This window comes from Jatropha curcas, chromosome 10 (genome assembly GCF_041381405.1).
Source record: "Jatropha curcas cultivar XTBG-Jc1 chromosome 10, XTBG_Jcur_1.0, whole genome shotgun sequence".
Classification (NCBI taxonomy): domain Eukaryota; kingdom Viridiplantae; phylum Streptophyta; class Magnoliopsida; order Malpighiales; family Euphorbiaceae; genus Jatropha; species Jatropha curcas.
In genome coordinates this window covers 5,171,343-5,193,178 of record NC_143160.1, presented here as the reverse complement: position 1 = coordinate 5,193,178, position 21,836 = coordinate 5,171,343, and the positions used below count along the sequence as shown (strand labels likewise).

The window sequence follows — 21,836 nt, the reverse complement described above, 5'->3', positions numbered from 1 at the left end:
TCTCATCTGACTTCCGAAAGGATAAAGAAGAACCACTAAACGGGCAATGAGATTGAAGAGAGCAACTTTAATACATACTCGAAGAAATATATGTTAAATGCACAAATTCACCCCTTAACTTTTTCACTTTTAACTTTACAGCACCCTCAATTTTTTATTTGATTCATCAAACATTTTAACTTAGACAATTAGACTTATTAAAAACTTCAACCTCAAAAAATTATTTTATTGCTCTAAAAATTATGTTAAATACATATTAAATAATATTTTACATATAAAAGTTAAAACCCTAAAAGTATTGTTTTTAGTGTAAAAATATGCGCAATGTTACCAAAATTTGCAATATAAGTGCAACATGGGTCATCAAGATGCCATAACTTTAAAGCTGCAAAGTTGAGAAATTATCTCTTCTGCCAATAAATATACCAATAGCACTCCTATTCTCTACTTGACCATTTTCTTCATCCTATCAAATCGGTCTTCATTTCTTGGAAAATACACCAGCTTGATTAAAGATATTGTAGATGAATCACTAAGTACATTTTAGCTGCTCAGGGAGTGGCTTTGGTAACTTGCATTAAAAGCATCATGACGATTCTACTTCTTTATAATTAACTTGCATTCAAAGGGGACAAAACAAATACAAAAGCATCATGACGATTTGGTTACTGAACAACACCTTTCTGGCTTCAATATTAAGTTCAGCTGGTAAATGAAGCCAAGCTAAGTAGAGCAAAGGCTCGTAGACTGTAACATGTGGAGTGTACTTATCATTTTGTTCACAGTATCCAGAAATCTAGCAAATGGTTCTTGTTTCTTTGGTACCCAGAAATGATGATGCTACCCCCAACATATCCATCAGTTTTCCTGCCAGTTAGCACATTGATTGGAACGGTTTTACCAGCACAAGTAATACCCATCAAATTCAAACAAGGACAATCCCAAACTTACCTTCTCCATCATTTCACCTCCTCTTTTATTATGCAGGCTTGACTTCAAAGTTGTTAATGCAACAGTTCAACCTCACAAAAAGTGCAAGCCTCCATCTTTGAATTGGCATCCTTTAAGGGCTACCTTTTACCACTTCTTGTTTGCTCATAAAAGATGGAGCTTTGACCGAGCATTAAAGAGAGATCTGCTACACCTGTTTAGCCTTCTAAAGCAACTTTCAGTTGGCAGATAATCATGTCATAAGTCTATCAGCAAGTCTTTATGTCACCCAGCTACCGCCAGGAGCTACCTTCACTCCCTTCTCTTTCATTTCTCTTCTCATTCTCTCAGCTTCCCCGTGTCTCCCCATGCTGGCATAAATTCTAGCCAATAAGACATAGTTGGCAGGATTATCAGGTTCTATCTCAAACAAAGCCCTCCCTGCAATCTCCGCCAATTCAACTTCTCCATAAGTTCGACAAGCCCCAAGGAGGGCACCCCAAGCTTTCACAGTCACCTTCACTGGCATTCCCCGTATGATATCATATGCCTCATACAACCTCCCTGCTCTGCTCAAAACATCAACCAAACAAGAATAATGGTCACTGCTTGGTTGCAAGCCATAATCTTGTTGCATTCTGGCGAAGTAATCCAATGCGTCGTCAGCTAATCCTGCATGGCTACAAGCTTTTAAAACTGCTAGAAAAGTAATGTCATCAGGCAACACTTTTGCCATTTCCATATGGTGAAATGTTTCAAGTGCACTTCTTGCTTCCCCATGAAGTGCATATGCAGATATCAAACTACTCCATGCAACAACGTCCCGCTCCTTCATATTATAAAACACATTACTTGCATTAATAAGACATCCGCATCGCCCATAGGCCTCTACTAAGCCACTTCTCAACTGGGGATGTGGATCGATATGGTTTCTTATTGAGCATCCATGAATTTCTTTAATCATATTCAAAGACGTCATGCGCACACAAGCACGCAATAGTGCAAGAAGCGTAATTAAATTTGGCTTCAAACTCAACTCCCTCATTCGCCAATAAAAAGCAATGGCTTTCGCAGACCCATCCTCCGTCCCGGCCAGACCTGCAATTATTGCATTAAAAGTGGACGCATCAGGCGCAACATGCATTGCATCAAACATATACAAAGCATCAGAAACACAATTAGAATGCGTATATAGCGATATCATCGCATTCCAAACAACCACATTCCTTTGAGGAATTTCGTCGAATAATTTACGAGCTGAAAAGGTGGAAACGCATTTTCCATACATGTCGACGAGAGCGCAAGCAACAAATGGGTTTGAGAGAAAACCCATTTTAATAGAGTGGGAATGTATGGCGGCGCCTAGTTGAGAGCGGTGGATGGCGGAACATGACTTGAGAACGAGAGATAAGACATAGGGATCGAGAGAGAGAGCTAGAGAAGTTTGAATATGGTTGAAAACAACAAGAGCTTGTTGGTGAAAGCCCTGCTTTACGTGAGAGTTTAGCTGCTTTGTCCAAGAAATCAAACGTAGGTAGTTTGATGAGTAGCTCATGATTCTTAATTGATTTAACTTTGCTTCACAAAACATGAAACAATTTGGTCCACCATAAGACAAGTTTTCCGCAGTCCCGAAGGATTTTTATTTTGATTTTAATCCTCAATTTTGTTATTTGTATTTGTGGGCATGCAATGAGCGTTGAATCCCGATTCCACTCAATCCGTCAATTTTTAACCTTTTCATGGATTAAAAAAATAATTAATTTATTTTGATTCTACAAAATTCACAATTCAAATTATTTCTGATACCCACAGATTTTCCAACACTTGTAATGGAGTGATATAAACGAAGATTCAAGATACAATTAAATAGATGTGATTACTAACGAATTTTATATAATTACAGATAGAGGAGTGAACATTCACCCAAAGATGGATATGTTCACAAGATGAATGGTTCAGAAATTCAAATGCTAAAGATGGATATATGATCCATGAGATTGAACAAGATTATAACTGAAGACATCAAAAGGTTTGATGTACAAGCAGCAGACATCAGGCATAAAATAAGGACTTCTGAAATGGTTCAATCACCAATTTGTAAGTATGATACTTATTGATGATAGATTGTGCTACACAGAATTGGGGAAGAAGGGAGAGTAAACCTAAAACAAGGAGGAAATTGTCTTGAAAGATCTACTGCTTCTGTGCAGATTTAGCTATAAATAAAATATAATGAACACAAAATAACTACATATAGAACCAACTGCTGTACAGGAAAAATAAATTACAAATTTATTAAAAGTTATTTCAATATAAAGGGAATTAATCCCTTTTCTCATTTGCATAAAGTTGTACATATTGTTTACAAAAGTGTATTTCCTCTCTTAAAGAAAAAGTGGACACTGGCAGGTAGTAGACCACAAGCTTCCGCTGTTTTTCACAGTCACAAGTAAAATAGTGAAAATGGAGGAAGCACAGAACATAAACTGTTGTTTCCACTTTTTATTTCTTTCGGGTTCAGGTAATAGCAACCTCTGCCCCTCCGTGGGTTGAGTTGCAACCAGGTCAAAGGCAGTATCTGCACATCGATCTTACAGGTTGTTTTCCAGACTTTTTGTTAAGTATAACAGTTGCTTGTTGATTTCTTAGCACAATATGAGAGTGATGATATACTGATGGCAAATAACTTGAAAAGAAGCTCTAAGCTAGCTAGCTAGCTGGTTCATATCTGCAAACACAGTCATATATCTTTCCTTTAATTAATTTCTCCGCCAACCTCTGATTCTTCACCATCGCCAGCTGCCCAAAAAAGGAAAAAAAAAATTATTACAGTGTCTAGAGAAACAGTCATATATCTCTCCATAGCAATATAGGAAGGATTGTGCACTAGTATAACCTTCAAGGCTGCAAATAAACATAGCTATGGAGGATAAATCAAACTGCTCAAAAATAAAAAAAATCTGATTACAAGAACTCAGTCAAGAGTGAGCCTTAATGATTCTAAAAAGCCAAGTGTAGAATTCACTCATAACCAACATGAAAAATGGAGGAATCATCATTTAACTTTAACAATCAGACCTTTCAAGTTTTCAACTGGATCTAAATGGGGAAAAAAATTGTACTATTACCTTCAAAACATCACATTTAAACTGAGCATTGAAGTTGGTGTGCAGAGCTCTCCCCATCCCTTCCAATATAATCTGGAAAATAAAAAAATCAAGGTGTGGTTACTGTTGCATGATTTATATCTTGTGTTATAAATTTGCTCAGGCACAAGGGAGGAAAGGAAAAACGCAAGGAATTAAAAAAGGATCATTTTCTAACAATATAAAATTCATGAAATCAATGCTTAACAAGGAAATAAGAAATAGGAACTGGCATACCAAATCGGCATCCTTTGCGGCAGCAGCAAGCTCAGAGCTGACCTGTCTGAAATCAATGCATGGACTCCCACATCCATTCTCAACAACCATCAGGGGAACTGAAGCAGAATTCTCTTTTGAACTGTCTAAAGTGTTAATCATTGCATCCACAAGTAGACCTCCTGCTTCAGCAGCTCTGCGAAGAATGTCACAATGCTGTGGACAGGAATCAGTTTCACAAGTTCAGTTTATTGCAGTTATATCATACGATCTTCTAGTGGAATGATAACACCAGCATTAACCATTCTTAGTTCAAATTATAATATAGATGAAGATCACAACTTCCATCTTCTCTACCCCGGCCGCCCGAGAACAAACAATAAACTCCATATTCAGTTTCATTGTCCAACCACAATATAAACAATCAAATTGGAGATTACGATAAAAATTAAGTCATAATGTGTAAGGACAAACTTTTGCAGCCTCAGCGACAATCTCAGGGAGCTCCATAGCAGTCACATCATTTAATGCTGGAAGGGAGTTTGCTACCAAAACCACCTGCACAAATCAAGTCATTACCAGTAAATTTTCCCAGTAATAATTTGAAGAAAGGTTAGGTCCACAACTGTTTGGCCTTAAACTGGATTGTAATAGAATAGTCGAAGTGTGCATGAAAATCATAAATCATATTTAGTACATCAATTATTTAAAAGCCTTTCACCAGCAGTACTAGAAATGCTAGCTTACCTCAGTTCCACGTCGGAGGAGTTCCCTTGCAAGGGGAAGCATCCCCAGGACAATGTCAGCACCTGAGTTGTCCACAAAGAGTAAAGCTCTCTTATGTGGGCGAGGCTTATTATCTCCAGAACCCAGCATTCTCTCCTTGAAAACATCAAAATCATCCACCTGAGTGACAAGTCAGACAAATAATAAAATCAACATATAATGCAAGACAGTATCCTCCAAAGTAAAATAAGTTTTTCTCTCCCTACCCGCCAAGGTCTTTGCATTTTATCACGACTCATCCTATAAATTTCAATAATTGTTCCTTTATGATAGAGATCCACGCAGGCACGAGAGCCCCAGTCAAATATGTTTGCAGCAAGAACACCCTCAATTAACATGAGCAATCTAGTCTCCTATAAAATAAAAAGAGGAATTCAGGAGATCAACAGTTGCCAGGCAAAGCAGCAAAACTATGGTAGAAAGATGATGAGCCTCTACTATTCAGGTTAATTATCATAATTAAATTAATCATTTCTTCCTTTATTTGTTTGTTAAGTCATTCACCAAAGTTTCCGGGAGTCTATGATGCCAAGATTTTACAGTCAGGTTGTAGAAACTATAACATCCATTCCACAAAAGCAAGGTAAAGGAAAAAAAAGGAAAGATAAAAAATATGCATACCTCTGTCATACCATCAAGCTCCGTCAATAAGTCAGGCAATACAGCAAGTGATGCCTCATTTTCCCTGTCACATTCAAAAAATCAAGGATAGACATACCAAAAGAAAATAAGTCGTATTCTGAAGTTTGTAAGCATAAGCTTGGGCTCCAAAAAATTTTACTCTTACTATGCATTCATATATAAGTTTCAGATGTAAAGCTAACTTGTGAAAGCATTAATTGTCAGGTAATACAGAAGGAAAATCCCATTCCTTTTGTCATATGTTCACCTTGATTTTCCATGATTTAAATTGTTTTAAGGAATGTATCCAGCACTGAACATCCAAACGGCGCTGTGCATGCATCTTGAATATTATTTCACATTTAAGATGTGTGATATTTGCTCAGAGGAATATATGTATACACACACACACACACACACCCCCCACCCACACACACACCCCCCACCCACACACACACACACACCCCATGATAAACTAAAACATGAAAATGAAACTCAAATTTGTCACAAAAGAAATGAGACAAAAACTATCTTTGAATAATGCTTACAGGATAGGTGTGAAGAAAACTGTGATTACCTCTGTTTTATGCTTCTATAGGCATCAACAAATTGGAACTCTCTCAAGCACTCTTCCCTGAGTTCCAAAAGATTGGCCAAACCTAACTTCCCATATGCAGCAGGCTCCTCCATCAATCTATTCAAATGTTTGGAAGTTGGCAATGATAAAAATGAAATACAAAAAAGTTCGATGTCTAAGGATGTTCAGTATAAACTATGGAACCAATAAAAAGAATTGACATGCCGAGCTTAACAATCTAAATATCCACAAGATATACAATCCAAAAAGTAAAGAAACCAATAAAGAAACATCAAGTTATGAGCTGGCTTTATAATATACATTTCTGCATCCAGAAAGAATGAACCAGATTTGAAAAAGATTGGAGGGCTTGTGATGAAACAAGTGTAGAACATTTGAGGTATGAGATATCCATTAATCATTGGGATTATCTCTAATTACATGCTGTAATTGCAGACCATGTTGAGATGCACTTGCTTGGAAAAATGGATGTAAACTAATTTACGAAAGACAAATGATATAATGGATTTGTAACACATAACATAACAGAATGTAGGATTACCTTGCTAAGTGAGCAGAAAAAGCACGAGCAAAAGCATCACCTCTTCTTTTGGCATCATCAGTTCCACCTTCACTTGCCACTGCCTACCAAATTTCACACCAAGTTTTCAAATTTACAAATGTTATGTAGCAACTGTCCAACTTCATATTTTTCTCAATAATGAAAACAAGCTCTCATCTCTTGAGATTACAGTAGAAAGGCCAAGGGTAGAAGCATCTCTAGAGTTCCAACTTACTCAAACTAATGCTTTATACATGATGCTAATGGGACAGCTGTTCTCAACTCTTAATTATTTTTGGAACGTTTAATTTCCTATTGAGATAGTGAATTTAAATAGTCGGGCAAACTTGTTTTGTGCACATGCACATGTATCTGAATGTCTGAAACTTTCCATTTTTTTTTTTTTTAAGTTTCTTCCGGGCATAGTTGAATTAAACGGTTGGGAGAACTTGTTTTGTGCCCATGCACGTGCGTCTGAATGTCTGTAACCTTCCAATTATTTTTAATCTTTCTTGCGCATGCCTCTATGTCACACACAAGAAAGAGATGAAGATTTGAGTGACAATATTGTTGTTGTACCTTATCAACAAGATCTGGCATATGCTCAGACAGCACAGTGAACCAATACCTTATAAGAATAAAAAAGAAAATATAAGAAACCTTCCAGTTACAGATACGTGAAAAATGGAAGCGGACTGGTATAGCAATTAATCTTGTCCAGGGATTATTAAAATAGGCTGCAATACTCACTCTAATTCTTTGTGGTCTGAGAGGTCAATAGTGTTGGGCTCATACCTGTTAGTAAGCAAGTAGTTACACTCACACTAAGTTAGATTGAGACATGAAAAATAGATGATGACTCATATAATTATGTCACAACAAACGATATACAATTTTTTGCAGAAGCAACAGCTATCGACTAAATTGAGTCCTGAAAACATAGATTGAATATTGCCAATATTTCGTCATAATGCTTTTGCCACCCAAAATGTTGGTAGCTAAATGTGAATGGGTGAAAACTCAATACCATGATTGGAATCATAAATATATTTACAATACTAATCAAAATCAGATAAAACCATTCAGGAGTGTGCAGATCAAGTAGGAAGGATTTAGGCAGTAAATTAGTACTGTGAATTACTCAGCTATAAGCAAATAAACTGAACTGGGCTGGCCAAATTTGGCTGTGTTTCAGTATGAAAAAATATGGTTCAGTTAGGTTACCTAAAAGATTGTGACATAAATAATAGAATATTTTTTATTGCATAAAAATTACATTTTTCTTAATTATATATAAATTAATAAATATATATCATAAATTAAAATGATTCAGTGATAATCTGTTTCGAGTACTAGTTTGGAGGTGTTAAAAAATTTGGTTAGTTGAAAATTCAATTTAGTTAACCAACGCTCACCCATACCTTAAATTATCTAAAGCAGTTGATAAAACCAGCACAAAGTTTTCGCGTACATTTTTGGGTCTGCCAGCAGAGGAAACACATCCAGAGTAGGTACAAGATGGAGAACGCCGACATTTAATGCACTTGCATCGGAACGCAATGTACGGCCTTGGGATGAAGGAACCTCAAAGCCACCAAGTCCAGTTGTTCCAGGTGGAGCCATAGGTACAGGAGCTGTAATCTCAGTTCCCTTCAGCACAAATTTTTCCATCCATGAAATCTGCATTTTGTTCAAAATTAAATTGCACATTAGGTCTAACAGGAAATAAAATTAGAAAAAAAGAAACCATAAACAAAAATGTTCCTGAATGAACAAGGAAATCTGATAGTTAAACCAAGAAGCAATAGCAAACTTTCTATTATTTGATCTATTGTCAATAACCATTACTTTCCACAGTAACTTACAAAAAGGTTTATGAAATTGAAAATAAGAATACAGGAAAAAACCTTAAGAGTTTTGGTCAAGACCTCTGCATATCAGGACTACACTCACCACTGAAGAAAACAGAAACTCAGTTTCAGGATGAAGAGTGCTCATGCTGCTCTTAATAGTAGCAAAAAATAAAAAGGGGAGAGAGATAAGAGATGTAGGCCCTTTTTTCTTTCCACGAGTCACCCATGTGTAGATGGCTATATAAAAGAACATCTTTGGAAATCAATTTGAAAAGACAAATTAATTTTCCACAAAGGCAACTAGGTGTTTGTTTCCACTTGCCAAATTTTCAATCACACATCAACTTCAACGCTTTTACTGGTAAGCATCTACAGGTTGGAACCTTTTTACCTTTACTAGCTATCGAGTTGGTTAGAAATATATCTCTTTTTCCCTTTTCCTAGACTAGATACATGCCTACATGCTTTATCAAGAATCTATTCCTTCGGAGATATAAAATATAGAGAATAAAAAAGAATATATGATTCTAGAGAATCACCAAAGTGGGTTATTTTTACACTATACCAGAAGCAACAAAAGATACCACAAAATAATGGAGCATTCATATGCTTAAAATATTAGCTGAAAATATTCTTGACCAATTTAGATTGATTTTTTGGCTTTTCCGTTTTTCTTGCCCACCCCTGCAAGAGCAATCAATTTTTATGGAGTTATCAGTTCAGGTGATATTTTCCAACCCCAATTACACTTGCCTTTTCATTCAAGTCTCCAAGTGGAGGCCCATGAATCTTTCCACCAGTATATGGTGCACCCATTGGAAACCTTTCAACTAACTGATGAACCATTAAGTCATCAAGACCATGCTTTTCATAGCTCATAAATGCGCCTAAAGCCCCCAAAAACCCTTCATGGCGAAGAAACATTGCCTGTGCTTCTCCTTTCGACCTATACAATGAATATAAAGTTACAGACTGATCACACTTCACTCCAATATAATAGCCGGGAAGAAGAAAGCATTTTGATAAACAAAATAATATTATCAGCCTTAGATCAATTGGTGAAAGTTTAACACTAAAAAAAATAATGCTTACCAGAAATGAACAGCAAAGGAGATAGTGTCCATGGTATAAGCATGGCCCCGTATAAAAAAACCTCCAAAGAAAATTCGCTTAAGCCCAAATCTAAGTGCATTCAAGTATGAAATCTGCATAACAGAACAGCCAATGCAGACACCAGAACATATTAACAATTATATGACTGCTTATCTGACATGATCATGCCAGACAATTATGTTAAGGAAATAACATTGAACACATCACTTAACAAAACTAAATATAACAGGAGTCCACATGTCTGAAAACAATTATGCAGAAACCATAAATGAGAGGTCATCTCCAATGAGAATACTTTATATATGATCCAAATGACAATTACAAATGGATTGACTAGTTAGTTATTGTGAATGCAAGTGAAGACAAATCCATATATAGATATGACAATATGATGGCTGTATACCACACTTTAGATTTGATAAGAGTTCCAATAATACCAACCAATTGTTTGCTACAATCAAATTATTATTAGAAAGGGAATTTAGTCTTTACACCTTAAAACCTATCAATGTCAACACTTGAACCTGCCATGCTCTAAAATCAGGCAGAAAAAATAATCACCTTTACTCCAAAGGATTAAAGGTTTTCTTTCTAACAATTAAAACCTGTCCTTTACTACCAACACAGAAACTGCATGTTTCAAACACTTCATACTTGTTACTTTTATCAAAATGTTAACAGGTTGTAGAATCATAATAATATGGTTCCAGAAAATACCAAGAATGATTTAGAAGATAAACCAATCTGAATGCTAAAAACTCAATGTATCACTTTATACCCACATAGTTGTCTCATTACACTCTCTGGAAGAGAAGCCAACATATTAAAATTTTTGTAGAATAGAATCCCTCACACTACTCACCTGGCCAATGTTATATGAAATCATTCGCAGGAGGGACAGGGAAATGTCTTCTGGTCTGTAGTCTTCAAGTTCCTTCTTGTCAGAAATAGTTTTGCCAAAACTAGAAGCAATAGTTGATGCCGAGAGACCGATCTATACGATTCAGTTTGAGGTGTATTGTCACCATCATAAATTGGGAAAACGAAATTCTAAAAATTTCTAAAAAAGGTATTAATGCTAGTTTAAAGTACCAATGGATGATGCAGTTGCACTTCCATTAATGTCATCCTACACAAAGGAATAAATATTGGAAGTATAACATACCTTACTATAATCCATACCACCATAAATATCACCAACGAGCATGTCAATTGTCCTATTATCTCCCCTTTGACTCAGTTCTAGCAACTCATCAAAACTGAAATGAACAAGAGTAAGAGCTTGACAGAATTTCTGAAAGAACAGAGAGAAAATAGTGTTTAGATATGATGAGAACCTCTTGCACTTAGTTAACAGCCGTCCCAAGCCCCAGTAGGTACCACCACCAACATTTGTACCACTAACCCGCTCAAACTTCCCATCCCCATCAACCTGTAACATTAAAAAAGCACAATGATACCTTCACGAATTTAAACGTGCTTAAGCTCAAGTGCTGGCAAACTGAGAACAAGACATTAATGTACCTTGATCATACTAACACCAGATCCAATATTAACAAGAAGATAAGGGAACAGATCGTTATGGTCAATCTGCACAAACTCTTTCCGACCTTCCATGTGTGTGAAAGCTTCATGGCGAATAGCCTACTCAATTTGGTTAAGAGAGGAATAGAGGTTACTGAATTAAGTATTTAACAACAACAAACCAATAAGAAACTCTTCAAGTAAGTTTATGTCTGAGAAATAAAAATCTCACAATCATAAGTCTAATTCCATTTACACAAATAGGGACAGTGACACTGTTCCCCTCATTTCCCTGCACTTCTAAAATTGATACATTTAAGTCAAGCCGCTCTTATATAATAGTTAAACATAAAAGGAAAAACTGAAACACAATAATATTTGAATGATAACCTAAGAAAAAGAGTTAAAACACCACTCTTTTGGTAGCTCTACAGCGAGAATATAATCTGATATCACCAGATGATATAACTGAAAACCAAGTCCAGACCAGTATAATCATTGAATTCATAGAGATTGGAGGATTGAAAAGGGGAGCTTAAACATTCATCTACCTTATTCATTGGCAATCATCTTATTTGTGAAAAAACTCATGCATTAAAACGGTGTAAATAAAAAAAATAATCAGCATCAGATTCCACCTTAAGCAAAAAATTTGCTCCTGCCACAAGGCAATCCATCTCATCCTCTTTGTCAAGACTAACACCAAGCCTTTCCTTGAAGAGGTCTGTAAACTTGTATGCCCCACCACCTGTGGCCTTCTCAGAAAATCAATTCATTATTATGAGCTATAAAAATATGAGTAGGAACAGACTATTGAAACAAAATGATTTGAGTCTTAGTCATAGAAATACATCTCAACTCAAAAGCAAGGAATTCACTATTTGCCTGTTACCAATAATTTATGTGTTAATGCTTTTTTTCAGATAAAATAAATAAAGGGTGAAACGAACTATAAGCCTGTCAGAAAGGACTCAATGTTAGCATTTACTGCAAAGAACCTTTTCAAAAAATTCCAGATCAAGTAATGGGAAAGCAGAAATAACGGCATGGATAGTCAGTATGCCATCCAGGTTTGTAATCATGGAAACTGCTGCTGCTGCCCCTTTGCAATCAAATCACGGAGAGAATCTGTATCCTGCAGTCTAATTTTCTGGAAGTTAGTTCGCAATTTCATCTCCGTCAATTCAGCTCTCTCAGTCAGTCATATATTTTCAGTTCATTTCCAAAATCCTTGGTTTGTTTTCCGAATTAGAAGAGGAACTTTAAAAGACCTATAATTTTGGTATAGAAAACATGGGCTTACTACAAAGTACAAATACATGACCAGGAATAAATGACATCAGCATGTCAACTGATAACAAGTTCTCCCACATATTTTCTGGCTAATACAAGGAAATTCTAAAGACTATACTAAATCAAGTCCTAACAAAAATGAAATTTTGTTATAGTTTCCTTTATTTTGAGACATTAACTGTTTTATATAGCATGCATAATTAACTCCAAAGATGAAGGGGGAACTTAAATGACAATTTTTACCTTAATTACAGCATTGCAATTGGATGGGGTCTCAGAAAGCCAACCATGTGAATCAATTCCTATCCACCAAGAAATTACACAACTTGTCAACAGAAAAAGAAAAGAAGAAGGTAATGATTAATGCAAATGAAATTGACAACTTGAATGTATTCAAATAATCATAGTATATCAAACTAATACATTGCATTAGCAATTAGAAAATGAAATGAGTTTAGTTAAAGATTAAAAATGAAAGCAAGTACAATACCACCACGGTGAAGCTGCTTGGAAGAAATAAAGTCCAGACATTCATTAATCTTTCTTGTTTCAAACTTCACAAAATGAAGCCTTCCACCAAGAATGGGGTAACTTCTCCTATTACCATTAGAAATCCCTAATCTCTCCTTTACTGTCTTCTTCCTTTTATCATTTATTGATCTATCTTCATGTCTTGAAAAATACACCAGTTTGATTAAAGATCCTGCCATCAGGTATTATTAACTTTCAGCATAGCAGAAATGAGAATCGACAAATTTCAAGCAGCTTGAATGGTATCAATGTGTAAATTAAAAATTCACTTTATAAATTATTTTCCCTGTTTAAACAAAAATAAATAAGAAGAACTGCATGCAGAAGTGAAGGAACGGAAGGAAAATATTTAGTTACATTACTAAATATAGCAGTTAAAATTATCTCAGAAATGTTAATGAAGGGAAGGGAGGGGAAAAATTTATAAAGAAGAAGGCAATGGGAAAAAAGATAGTCTTAAATAAGGTAACAGATAGAAAGAAGAACAGAATGAAGGAAAAAGGGGTGCACGTATGTGATATATGAAGTACACCAAAATCAAGATTTCATCCCCTGTTCATCTTCCCAAAGGGCCAATAGATTACCAAACAAACAAAAGGCAAAAGAAAGGACCATTTAACAACATTCGAAGAAGACACAATCCCCAAAACAAGAATATATATTTTATACTTCATATGTGGAAACCAAATAACGGAGCCAAAAACCGCAATCTCAAAGCTGAATTACATTACTATACCTCCAATATCAAGAGCCAAATGGGATAGATCATCGGATTGATTAGGCAACAAAATTGTAGGATCCCTCTCCTCAGAATTCCCCTGAATTGCAGCCTTGCTGAGGTCCAGCTGGGGTCTGGAACCAGACCTATGAATGGAATTACCAGTAGGAGGAGCCATATCTTTTTCACTTTGACCCGCTTCCTCTCTCACCTTGCCTATAACACCGTCCCTAATCTCAGCCTCTTCGTTTGTTTCCATTATATCGTTAATACCAAGAACTGGGTCCTCTTTTAAACCAGCCATTAATCCAAAAATCTTACTAACTGCTCCCTAACCTACACATACACAACCAAAACAGTTTTGGGTCAAAGGCTGGTTTGGTCACTTGTCTTGTACTTCTAAAAAGGACATAAATTTTTATATATGTACTTGCAAATTAGGCGCAAAAGCAGTGAAGAAGAAACAACAAACAATATATAAATAAAGATACACAAAATGATACAACATTTACAAAAATCAACGAACTTAAAAACCTATCTTGGAGGGCAAATTCGATGATTACAAAAAAAAAAAAAAGAGCAAATAAATACTAAAAATTTGTCGATGTGATAAGGCCCACCTCATAAAACAAGAAGTTAGAAACTGTTAGTGAGATTTATTGCATCTAAGTCTGACCAGTAAAAAACAGCTCACATCCAATGAACAACGATCACAGGCAACGTACTTTTATTATAAAATTGTGTATGGTATACAAAGAAACCCCTATTTCAATTGGAAAAGATAGGCCAAACCCAGATAAGTCAACAAAAAAATAAAAATATAGAAAAACCCAGATAGTCAAAACTCAAAAGAATAAATTAACCAGTAGAAAACGAAAGTGGAGAGACCGACTTATTTTGCTGAACCGAAAATAAAACATCACAAGAAATGTTGTTATGATTAAATACAAAAGTTATTGAAACAGCTCTATGCTTATTTGATTGAGATATTATGATTTGATTCAGGTACGACTTACAAGAAGAAGAAGAAGAAGAAGAAGAAGAAACGCGAAGAACAGGATTGTGATAGTGAGCCAAAACAGCATATAGAGATATCAAACCAAAAAAATGGGAAAGACTCATTTTGGCCTTAATGAAGTTAAGAAATACTCGCGGCGGGTGGACGTGACAGTCACGCTAGTCAATGGGTGGGAGGACCTATGTGGTTAATTTCGCGCCATCTTTGGTAATTTACTGATTGGCCCGCCAATAATGCAATTTCATTTTTTTAACGTTTGTTAATCATAAATCATAACATATTTAACTTTTTTCTTTTTAATAAAATTTCCATTTATTCCATAAAAAAAAAAAAATTCATTTCTGTTGTTCTCTTTTTCCTTTTCTGAAATAGTAGTTATTGCTGTCAAATTTACTCTTTATAAATGCTGTATTTTTATTTCTAATAGACATTAAAGAAAAAGGCTTTTGGATTAATAACATCTATAAATATTTAGTTAGGGTACACAGTAAATTATTTTCTTAAAAGAATTACAATTAATGAAGACTCCATTTGAATTTTTTTTGTTAATTTTATTATTTCTTTTAATTTAATTTTGAAGAACCATAATTTAGGAAAGATTTTAAGATGTATTTGAATTAATAAAATTTGAACAATAAAACATTTACATTCTACATATTTATGAAATTTCATCCTTTGCTTAAGAAAAAATAGGCCTGCGATTAGTAGATTTTAGCATCGATCCAATTTTTTTTTTTTTTTTTTTTTTTTTTTTTTTGTAAAAAAAAGGGAGAGCTAGGCTCTAATATTACAAACAGTGTCTAGAATAAGAGACAGCCATAATAACATGTAGAAGCCACGACCCAATGCCCTGAGGAGGATCAAAAAGGAAATCAGTGCCCATGGGAAAACTGCCAGCAGCCTTGCCCTTGGAGAGGAAGTCGGCGCAAAAGTTTGCTTCCCTATAAATGTGTCGAACTTCAAAAGATGCCAACTGAAGATAGAAAATCCCACTTTTAATTAATAATGTAATTTAAATCATTTAGTTTTATTGAAAAATACAATATTTTAAATCTATGTATTTTATTTTTTCAACAGTACAGTGAAACTGGAACCACATGATTTCGCAATTCATGGATTCTACTACATTTCTTATATTTTGTAAAATTCATAAATTTCCCATTCTATCAATCCAAATCACCTCTAAAAACATTTGAAACGCTATTATTCTCAAATTAGTAATTGAGAATTCAAACTTCAAATGACGAAATCTGGGGATATATAGGAGAGATGCAAAAAAAAAAAAAAAAAAAAAGATCTTACTTCCATTCAATTCTATAACATTTTGCACGTCTTATATATATAAGACGTGCAAAATGTCATAGAATTGAATGGAAGTAAGATCTTTTTTTTTTTTTTTTTTTTTTTTTTTTTTGCATCTCTCCTATTTAACATGAATAATTTATAAATGCAAATTTCACTAACAAATAACAAACAATAATTCAGAAAATAATTAAAGCATGCATGTTTTGCACCAAGATAGTTGGTTCAAAATGAACCCATTACTCAATTGATGCCTGAAAAGACTGAACAACTATTACTTTAAACGGTTTCAGCTTAAAACTACATTTGATGTAATAGAAAACGTGTATCTATGTCTTAGGTATAAAAATTGCATATTCCTGCTAACCACCACTAAATTGAGAATCTTCGATCCAATCCAACCAATAGTTTCCACCAACATGAACATGGAGAACATAATTCACACATGTAACGTCTATTTCATAATAAACACCACCAATTTGTAACAAACAATTGCTAGACATGAGTTGAACCCAAGCCTCAGATACAATTGAGTTTAGGTGCAATCCATTATTTTAGCTACAAGATAACACTATTGGATTAACATTCTCATTATCATATACACATGAGACATCTTCAAGCTTGAGCAGCTTGTTCAATAGGTGCAGCATCAAGACTGCCATTTGATTTTGAACGCTTTGTTTTGTAATCCTTCACAGCTGCCTTGATGGCATCCTCTGCAAGCATGCTGCAGTGAAGCTTCACTGGTGGAAGAGAAAGATGCTTTGCAATCTCCCTGCAATAAATTTAAAAATAAAATGGCATTAGATATTGCATGCTACAATATAAGAAGTCTTACAATATCATAACAGCCAAACAACGCACAACTTTGGTCATTACACAGAAAAGAATTATCTTTACTATGCATATCATATCATTTGCTTCTTCTTTCATTGATCTCTTCAATCCAACTACATAGTGCCATTTTCAAATTTGTGCCAATAAAAAATTACTCCGTTGATCCTACATCCCTCGAACTATTTAAATTCATGCCATTGATACCCATCCCTTATCATTCATAGCCTTTAGAACGCAGACAGCTCAAATATATTGAACAGCTAAGATTAATATCTTCCACAAAGGAGAGATTACTTAAAGCTAAAACCAAAACTCAAGGGGCATATACACTTGGTCAGAGAATAGCATGGATCTCTACCATGCACATCATTTGCTTTTTCTTTCGTTAATCTTTTCAATCCAACTAGATAGTGTAATTTACGAATTTGTGGCATGAAAGATGTACAATCTGAAAATCTCTCCATTACCAGCCAATAAAAATTATTTTCTTCAATATTCCATCTCTGCAAACTATTTGAATTCATGCCATTGACACCCATCTGTTATCATTCATACATTTTGAGAACAGACAGCTCAAATATCTTAAACAGCTAAGATAAGATCTTCAATGAAGGAGAAATTACTTAAAGCTTAGACTAAAAGCAAAGGGGCATATAAGCTTGGTTAGAGAACAAAAAGCAAAGGGCATATAAGCTTGGTTAGAGAATAAAAAGCAAAGGGCATATAAGCTTGGTTAGAGAATAGCATGGTTCTCAAGTCACCAAAATCTCCTCCACTCAACTTCCTTGTGCAGTTATCATTGCTTCACCACCATGTCATTCCTTAGTCTGTTACATATAGACCTGTGTGCTTACTAAAACCATATCATTGTGCTGAAGAATTTTGCTTGTGGATTTCTACAATCATACATGGAATTGTTAGGTGTCGGAGCAGATGTAGTCATCCATGGAGAATTTGTTGATATAAGAAAACTCAGGATATATGATGAGAAAACCTTTTCTTAGATAAAGTAAAAAACTTAACCAAAAAAACAAATATGCATGGAGATGGTAAAAACCTTACACAGAGAAAAATAAAATACAATATAGCTCAATGACAACGAATATTAAGTTTCCCACAACTAAATATGGGCAGTGTCACAATTAGGACCCAGGCAACACCTACAGGAAGGAATACATGCTACATCTTCAAGACATATTGGTGGGTGGGGGATATTGAACTCCATCTTGGCATTTGACACCTACATGGTAGGTTGATAACCAGCACAAAACTAGTCACACATCTGTGTCATGTATCCAACGGAAAAAGACCTCAAAGAGAACAGAAAGCAAAATAAGTATGTGTAGTGGCTGAGAATAATTCTAGTTGTTGTCCACTAGTAAATTCAAGAATTACTTCAAAGGTGCGACCAAAAAGTTAAAATAAAAACTACTTAGGCGCTATATGACACTTGTATCCCATGGTTACAAAGAATCTCACTCTCTAATCTTCAAAACATCCACACCTTTCTTCAAATCCATGATATATGCGATTCAAAAGCTGTGGTTGACAATCTCTCTCCTTTTTTTTTTTTTTTCTTTTGTAATACATGTTCTTTTAGAATTCTTAGCATATGATACTGATGCTACTTTAAGGACTATATCATCCAAACCCAATTAGAAAGACTAGTCTACTAGTGTAGGCTGACTCTATATCCAATACACCCTTTAAAACCAACAAAAACATAGATGGAATCAGATGGAAGCTTACTGCAATTGTTACTTCCATTCACCTACTCAGTTATCAGCATAACATTTGCCAATCCAATAGTCAGATCCATCTAGCAGGCAAATTTAAAATATCTGGTGCCTTATCTTACTTTCATGGCTCATCATAAAGTCACAATCAAGTTCTTTAGTTGATATCAGATGAAATTGCGTTTGAGAAAGGTTACAAGCTCATCTGGCATAAATGTACTCAACCGGCTAGATTTCTGGACTTACAGGAAAGTCTATGAGAAAATTAACTCAACCATTTAGACTATGACCCATCAAATGATAGGGGGAAAAAAATTTAAAACTAACCTAGAAAGATTATTTAAATTGGCTCTGCATACATGATAACCTAATAAGCGTCAGCCCAGAGCTGGAGAAATGCAAGACATGCAACAAAACTAGAAGCATTCATTTACAAGCATTATTTCCAAACACAGAATTTTCATTCATTGAAAGCAATTAATCAATAGATTAAAACACACGCCCAGGTAAACAGCAGCAAAGAACAAGAGCATAAAACAAATAAAAGGAAAGCAATCAACTCACGTGTTTTTTATGGATAAAACTTCTTCCATTTGCTTTCCTTTCACCCATTCAGTAGCTGAATATAGGGAAAAAAAAAAAAAGACAATAAATTATATTTAGGTCCCCTGAATAAATCAAATTCATGCTACTCATAACCCAAATCGGAACCTCAAATTTCTGTTCCTAATTTTATTTGTATCGCTAAATTAATACACTAGCTAACAATTAAACAACTCTTCGGTGATTAGAATTGATTTTTCCGTCAATTTCCATTCCCTCCCTGATTTCTAGCCAACCAACAATCCCCTTCAATAAAACCAGGCATAAAAACATACCAACAGAAGAGGAGGCAATAGCAGAGCCACAACCAAAAGTCTTAAAGCGAGCATCAACAATCTCTCCAGTCTTCTCATCAACCTTAATCTGCAGCTTCATCACATCTCCACAGGCTGGTGCACCGACGAGCCCCGTTCCGACCGTCGGGTCATTCTTGTCGAAGGACCCGACGTTGCGTGGGTTATTGAAGTGGTCGATGACGTTCTCGTGGTAGAAACGCGGCAGGATTTGAGCGGGCTGCGGCGGCACCTGCCCGAGCAGTCTCTTCGACATGAGCCTCAGCATTGTCGCGTTCATTTGTTAAGAGTCGGTTGGCTATTAGGCCTGTCCGATTAACGTTTTCGATTTTTTTGCCGGAAGGAATCGGTAAAGGAAACAAGCAAGAGGGAAAATTCAGGAATTTGTAGGGTTTGGTTATAATGGCGGTGAAACGAAGGACACGTGGAGGGTGGAGACGGTTCCGGATTCTATAGATTTTTGGATTTGTGATAAGAGTGAAGTGACACGTGTGTAAAACATATGTGTCTCTTTCCTGAAATGCTGGATGAGATTGATGATTATCCGATTATCATTTTTATTTTCACCAACAATGGGCTCAGCGGGCTGGGCTAGAATGGGCTTTATTGCCATTTGCCTAATTCGATGTATTGCAATCAAAATGGGCCCATTAAAAGAAGAGGAACACTGGGCAACTTGATAAGAGGCCTGCAGGAGCATTCTAGGCCAGACTTAAATTTTCCTTTGAAGATTTAATTATATTATTACGTTGTGATATTGCTCTTATCATTTTTGAAAATTAATATCAAAATATACTTATAGGTCATGTGTCCTCAAGACTTTTCTTGGTCTAAAAAAGCTTCTAAATTTTTAATTATGATAACTTTTAATAGATTTTTATAATCTAATCGGCATAGCAATTATAATAATCAAATCAAGTGATTGAGAACTCATATGCTAACCACTAATTAACTTTTAATTGTTTTTTTTTTTTTGGTATAAATTGTTGGTATCCGGACTTTATTAACAAGGATTGGCTAAATCGACTCGAGACTTAATCATAGTTAAGGCTCTTTGCTCCTCCCTGCAGATGAATTTAGTTTAATGAATTTACCGGAAAATCAAGATCGAATTTAGAGATCGAATCTAATAAGTCTTCTCAAATATCCAGTCTGCATTATCAATTAAGTCATAATCTGTAAATCTTTTAATTGTTTGTTTAGCAAACCCTTGCTATCACAAAATGCATATATTTCGTATATAACAAACATGACAATTTCCATAATTGAATAATGAAATTCAACCTCAACCATATATTATCAAACCGACTTTCGATGGTTACATCACAGCTTACAATAGATTAATATATGGTTGACCTTCATCTACTCTTATATTAATCACTCACCGTACCTCATCTTGCAATAAGACAAACACCTTTTATAGCTCATGCTAAATCTACAAAATTAATGTTAAAAATCCAGCTAACATCTATTAACCTGATGAAATGATTTAAAATTTATCTAATTAAATAAACAATTAGATATATTTATCTAGTAAAACTAATTTTAAAAAAAAAATAAAGAAACTTTGGGATTTTAACTTTTATTATGTGATTTGAAAAATATGAGATAAGTATTTAAATTATTACCTTGAAAACTTTATAAGATATTCAACTTATACAAGACTAGAAATATGAGGTCTGTCGATAAAATTAACTGTTTTGGTAGCTGTTAGCTGTTTTAGTAATATTTAGCTATTAACTACTTGAGTAGTATTTCATAAAAGGTTAAAAACTAAACGTTACATAATTAACTTTTTACAAAAGGTTACATTAATCTTTAAAAAATAGTTTAAACATTATGTTATTAAAATATTATAAAAAGTAGCGTTTAGTGTTTTGATTACGCTAAAACCTACTTATAAAGCTGTTGTGGAACACGCCATGGTATGTGAAAAAAAAAAGTCACCAAACAAGCCTCATGCTCATGTAAAAGAAGGAAACTTTATGAGATATGCTTTGAATCAATTCTCCAAAATAATTCATCAAATGGTGAATTACACCACCTAATAAGCTATTTTTGGACCGTCAAAGGGTGCATTCCCTTTTTGTTGATGACTCATTTTTTGAATAAGGATAATACATTTTCCCACATTACATAAAACTGCCATATGATGTATAGAGCACATGAAAAAC

General features: G+C 34.8%; 3 protein-coding genes across 5 annotated transcripts; all 3 read right to left on the bottom strand.

Annotated features, from left to right (window-relative positions):
- Nucleotides 1-194: 194 nt before the first annotated feature.
- LOC105640376 (Tetratricopeptide repeat (TPR)-like superfamily protein) lies at nt 195-2,769 on the bottom strand. Its single transcript, XM_020681769.3, has 2 exons — nt 952-2,769; nt 195-867 (listed from the first exon to the last, which is right to left on the bottom strand). The coding sequence occupies exon 1, from the start codon at nt 2,519-2,521 to the stop codon at nt 1,211-1,213; it is 1,311 nt and encodes a 436-aa protein (XP_020537428.1). The 5' UTR covers nt 2,522-2,769; the 3' UTR covers nt 195-867; nt 952-1,210.
- A 433-nt stretch (nt 2,770-3,202) lies between these two features.
- On the bottom strand, nt 3,203-15,017 carry PANK2 (pantothenate kinase 2). 3 transcript variants are annotated; one of them, XM_012224661.4, is made up of 23 exons: nt 14,890-15,017; nt 13,892-14,209; nt 13,115-13,327; nt 12,868-12,926; nt 11,970-12,086; nt 11,332-11,451; nt 11,145-11,239; nt 10,973-11,066; nt 10,670-10,801; nt 9,787-9,899; nt 9,448-9,640; nt 8,313-8,521; nt 7,592-7,636; nt 7,421-7,469; nt 6,842-6,924; nt 6,280-6,396; nt 5,703-5,766; nt 5,288-5,434; nt 5,043-5,201; nt 4,770-4,853; nt 4,317-4,511; nt 4,062-4,133; nt 3,203-3,732 (listed from the first exon to the last, which is right to left on the bottom strand). In XM_012224661.4, exons 2-23 carry the CDS (start codon nt 14,175-14,177, stop codon nt 3,643-3,645), a joined length of 2,736 nt encoding a protein of 911 aa, XP_012080051.1. In that variant the 5' UTR covers nt 14,178-14,209; nt 14,890-15,017; the 3' UTR covers nt 3,203-3,642. The 3 variants fall into 3 exon arrangements, with proteins under 3 accessions (XP_012080051.1, XP_012080052.1, XP_020537427.1); XM_012224662.4 differs by having other exon boundaries at nt 14,886-14,907; XM_020681768.3 differs by lacking the exon at nt 14,890-15,017 and adding an exon at nt 14,494-14,632.
- Nucleotides 15,018-16,631: 1,614 nt separating this feature from the next.
- LOC105640374 (iron-sulfur cluster assembly protein 1) lies at nt 16,632-20,070 on the bottom strand. Its single transcript, XM_012224664.4, has 3 exons — nt 19,645-20,070; nt 19,331-19,385; nt 16,632-16,968 (listed from the first exon to the last, which is right to left on the bottom strand). Exons 1-3 carry the CDS (start codon nt 19,940-19,942, stop codon nt 16,809-16,811), a joined length of 513 nt encoding a protein of 170 aa, XP_012080054.1. The 5' UTR covers nt 19,943-20,070; the 3' UTR covers nt 16,632-16,808.
- Between the last annotated feature and the right edge of the window lie 1,766 nt (nt 20,071-21,836).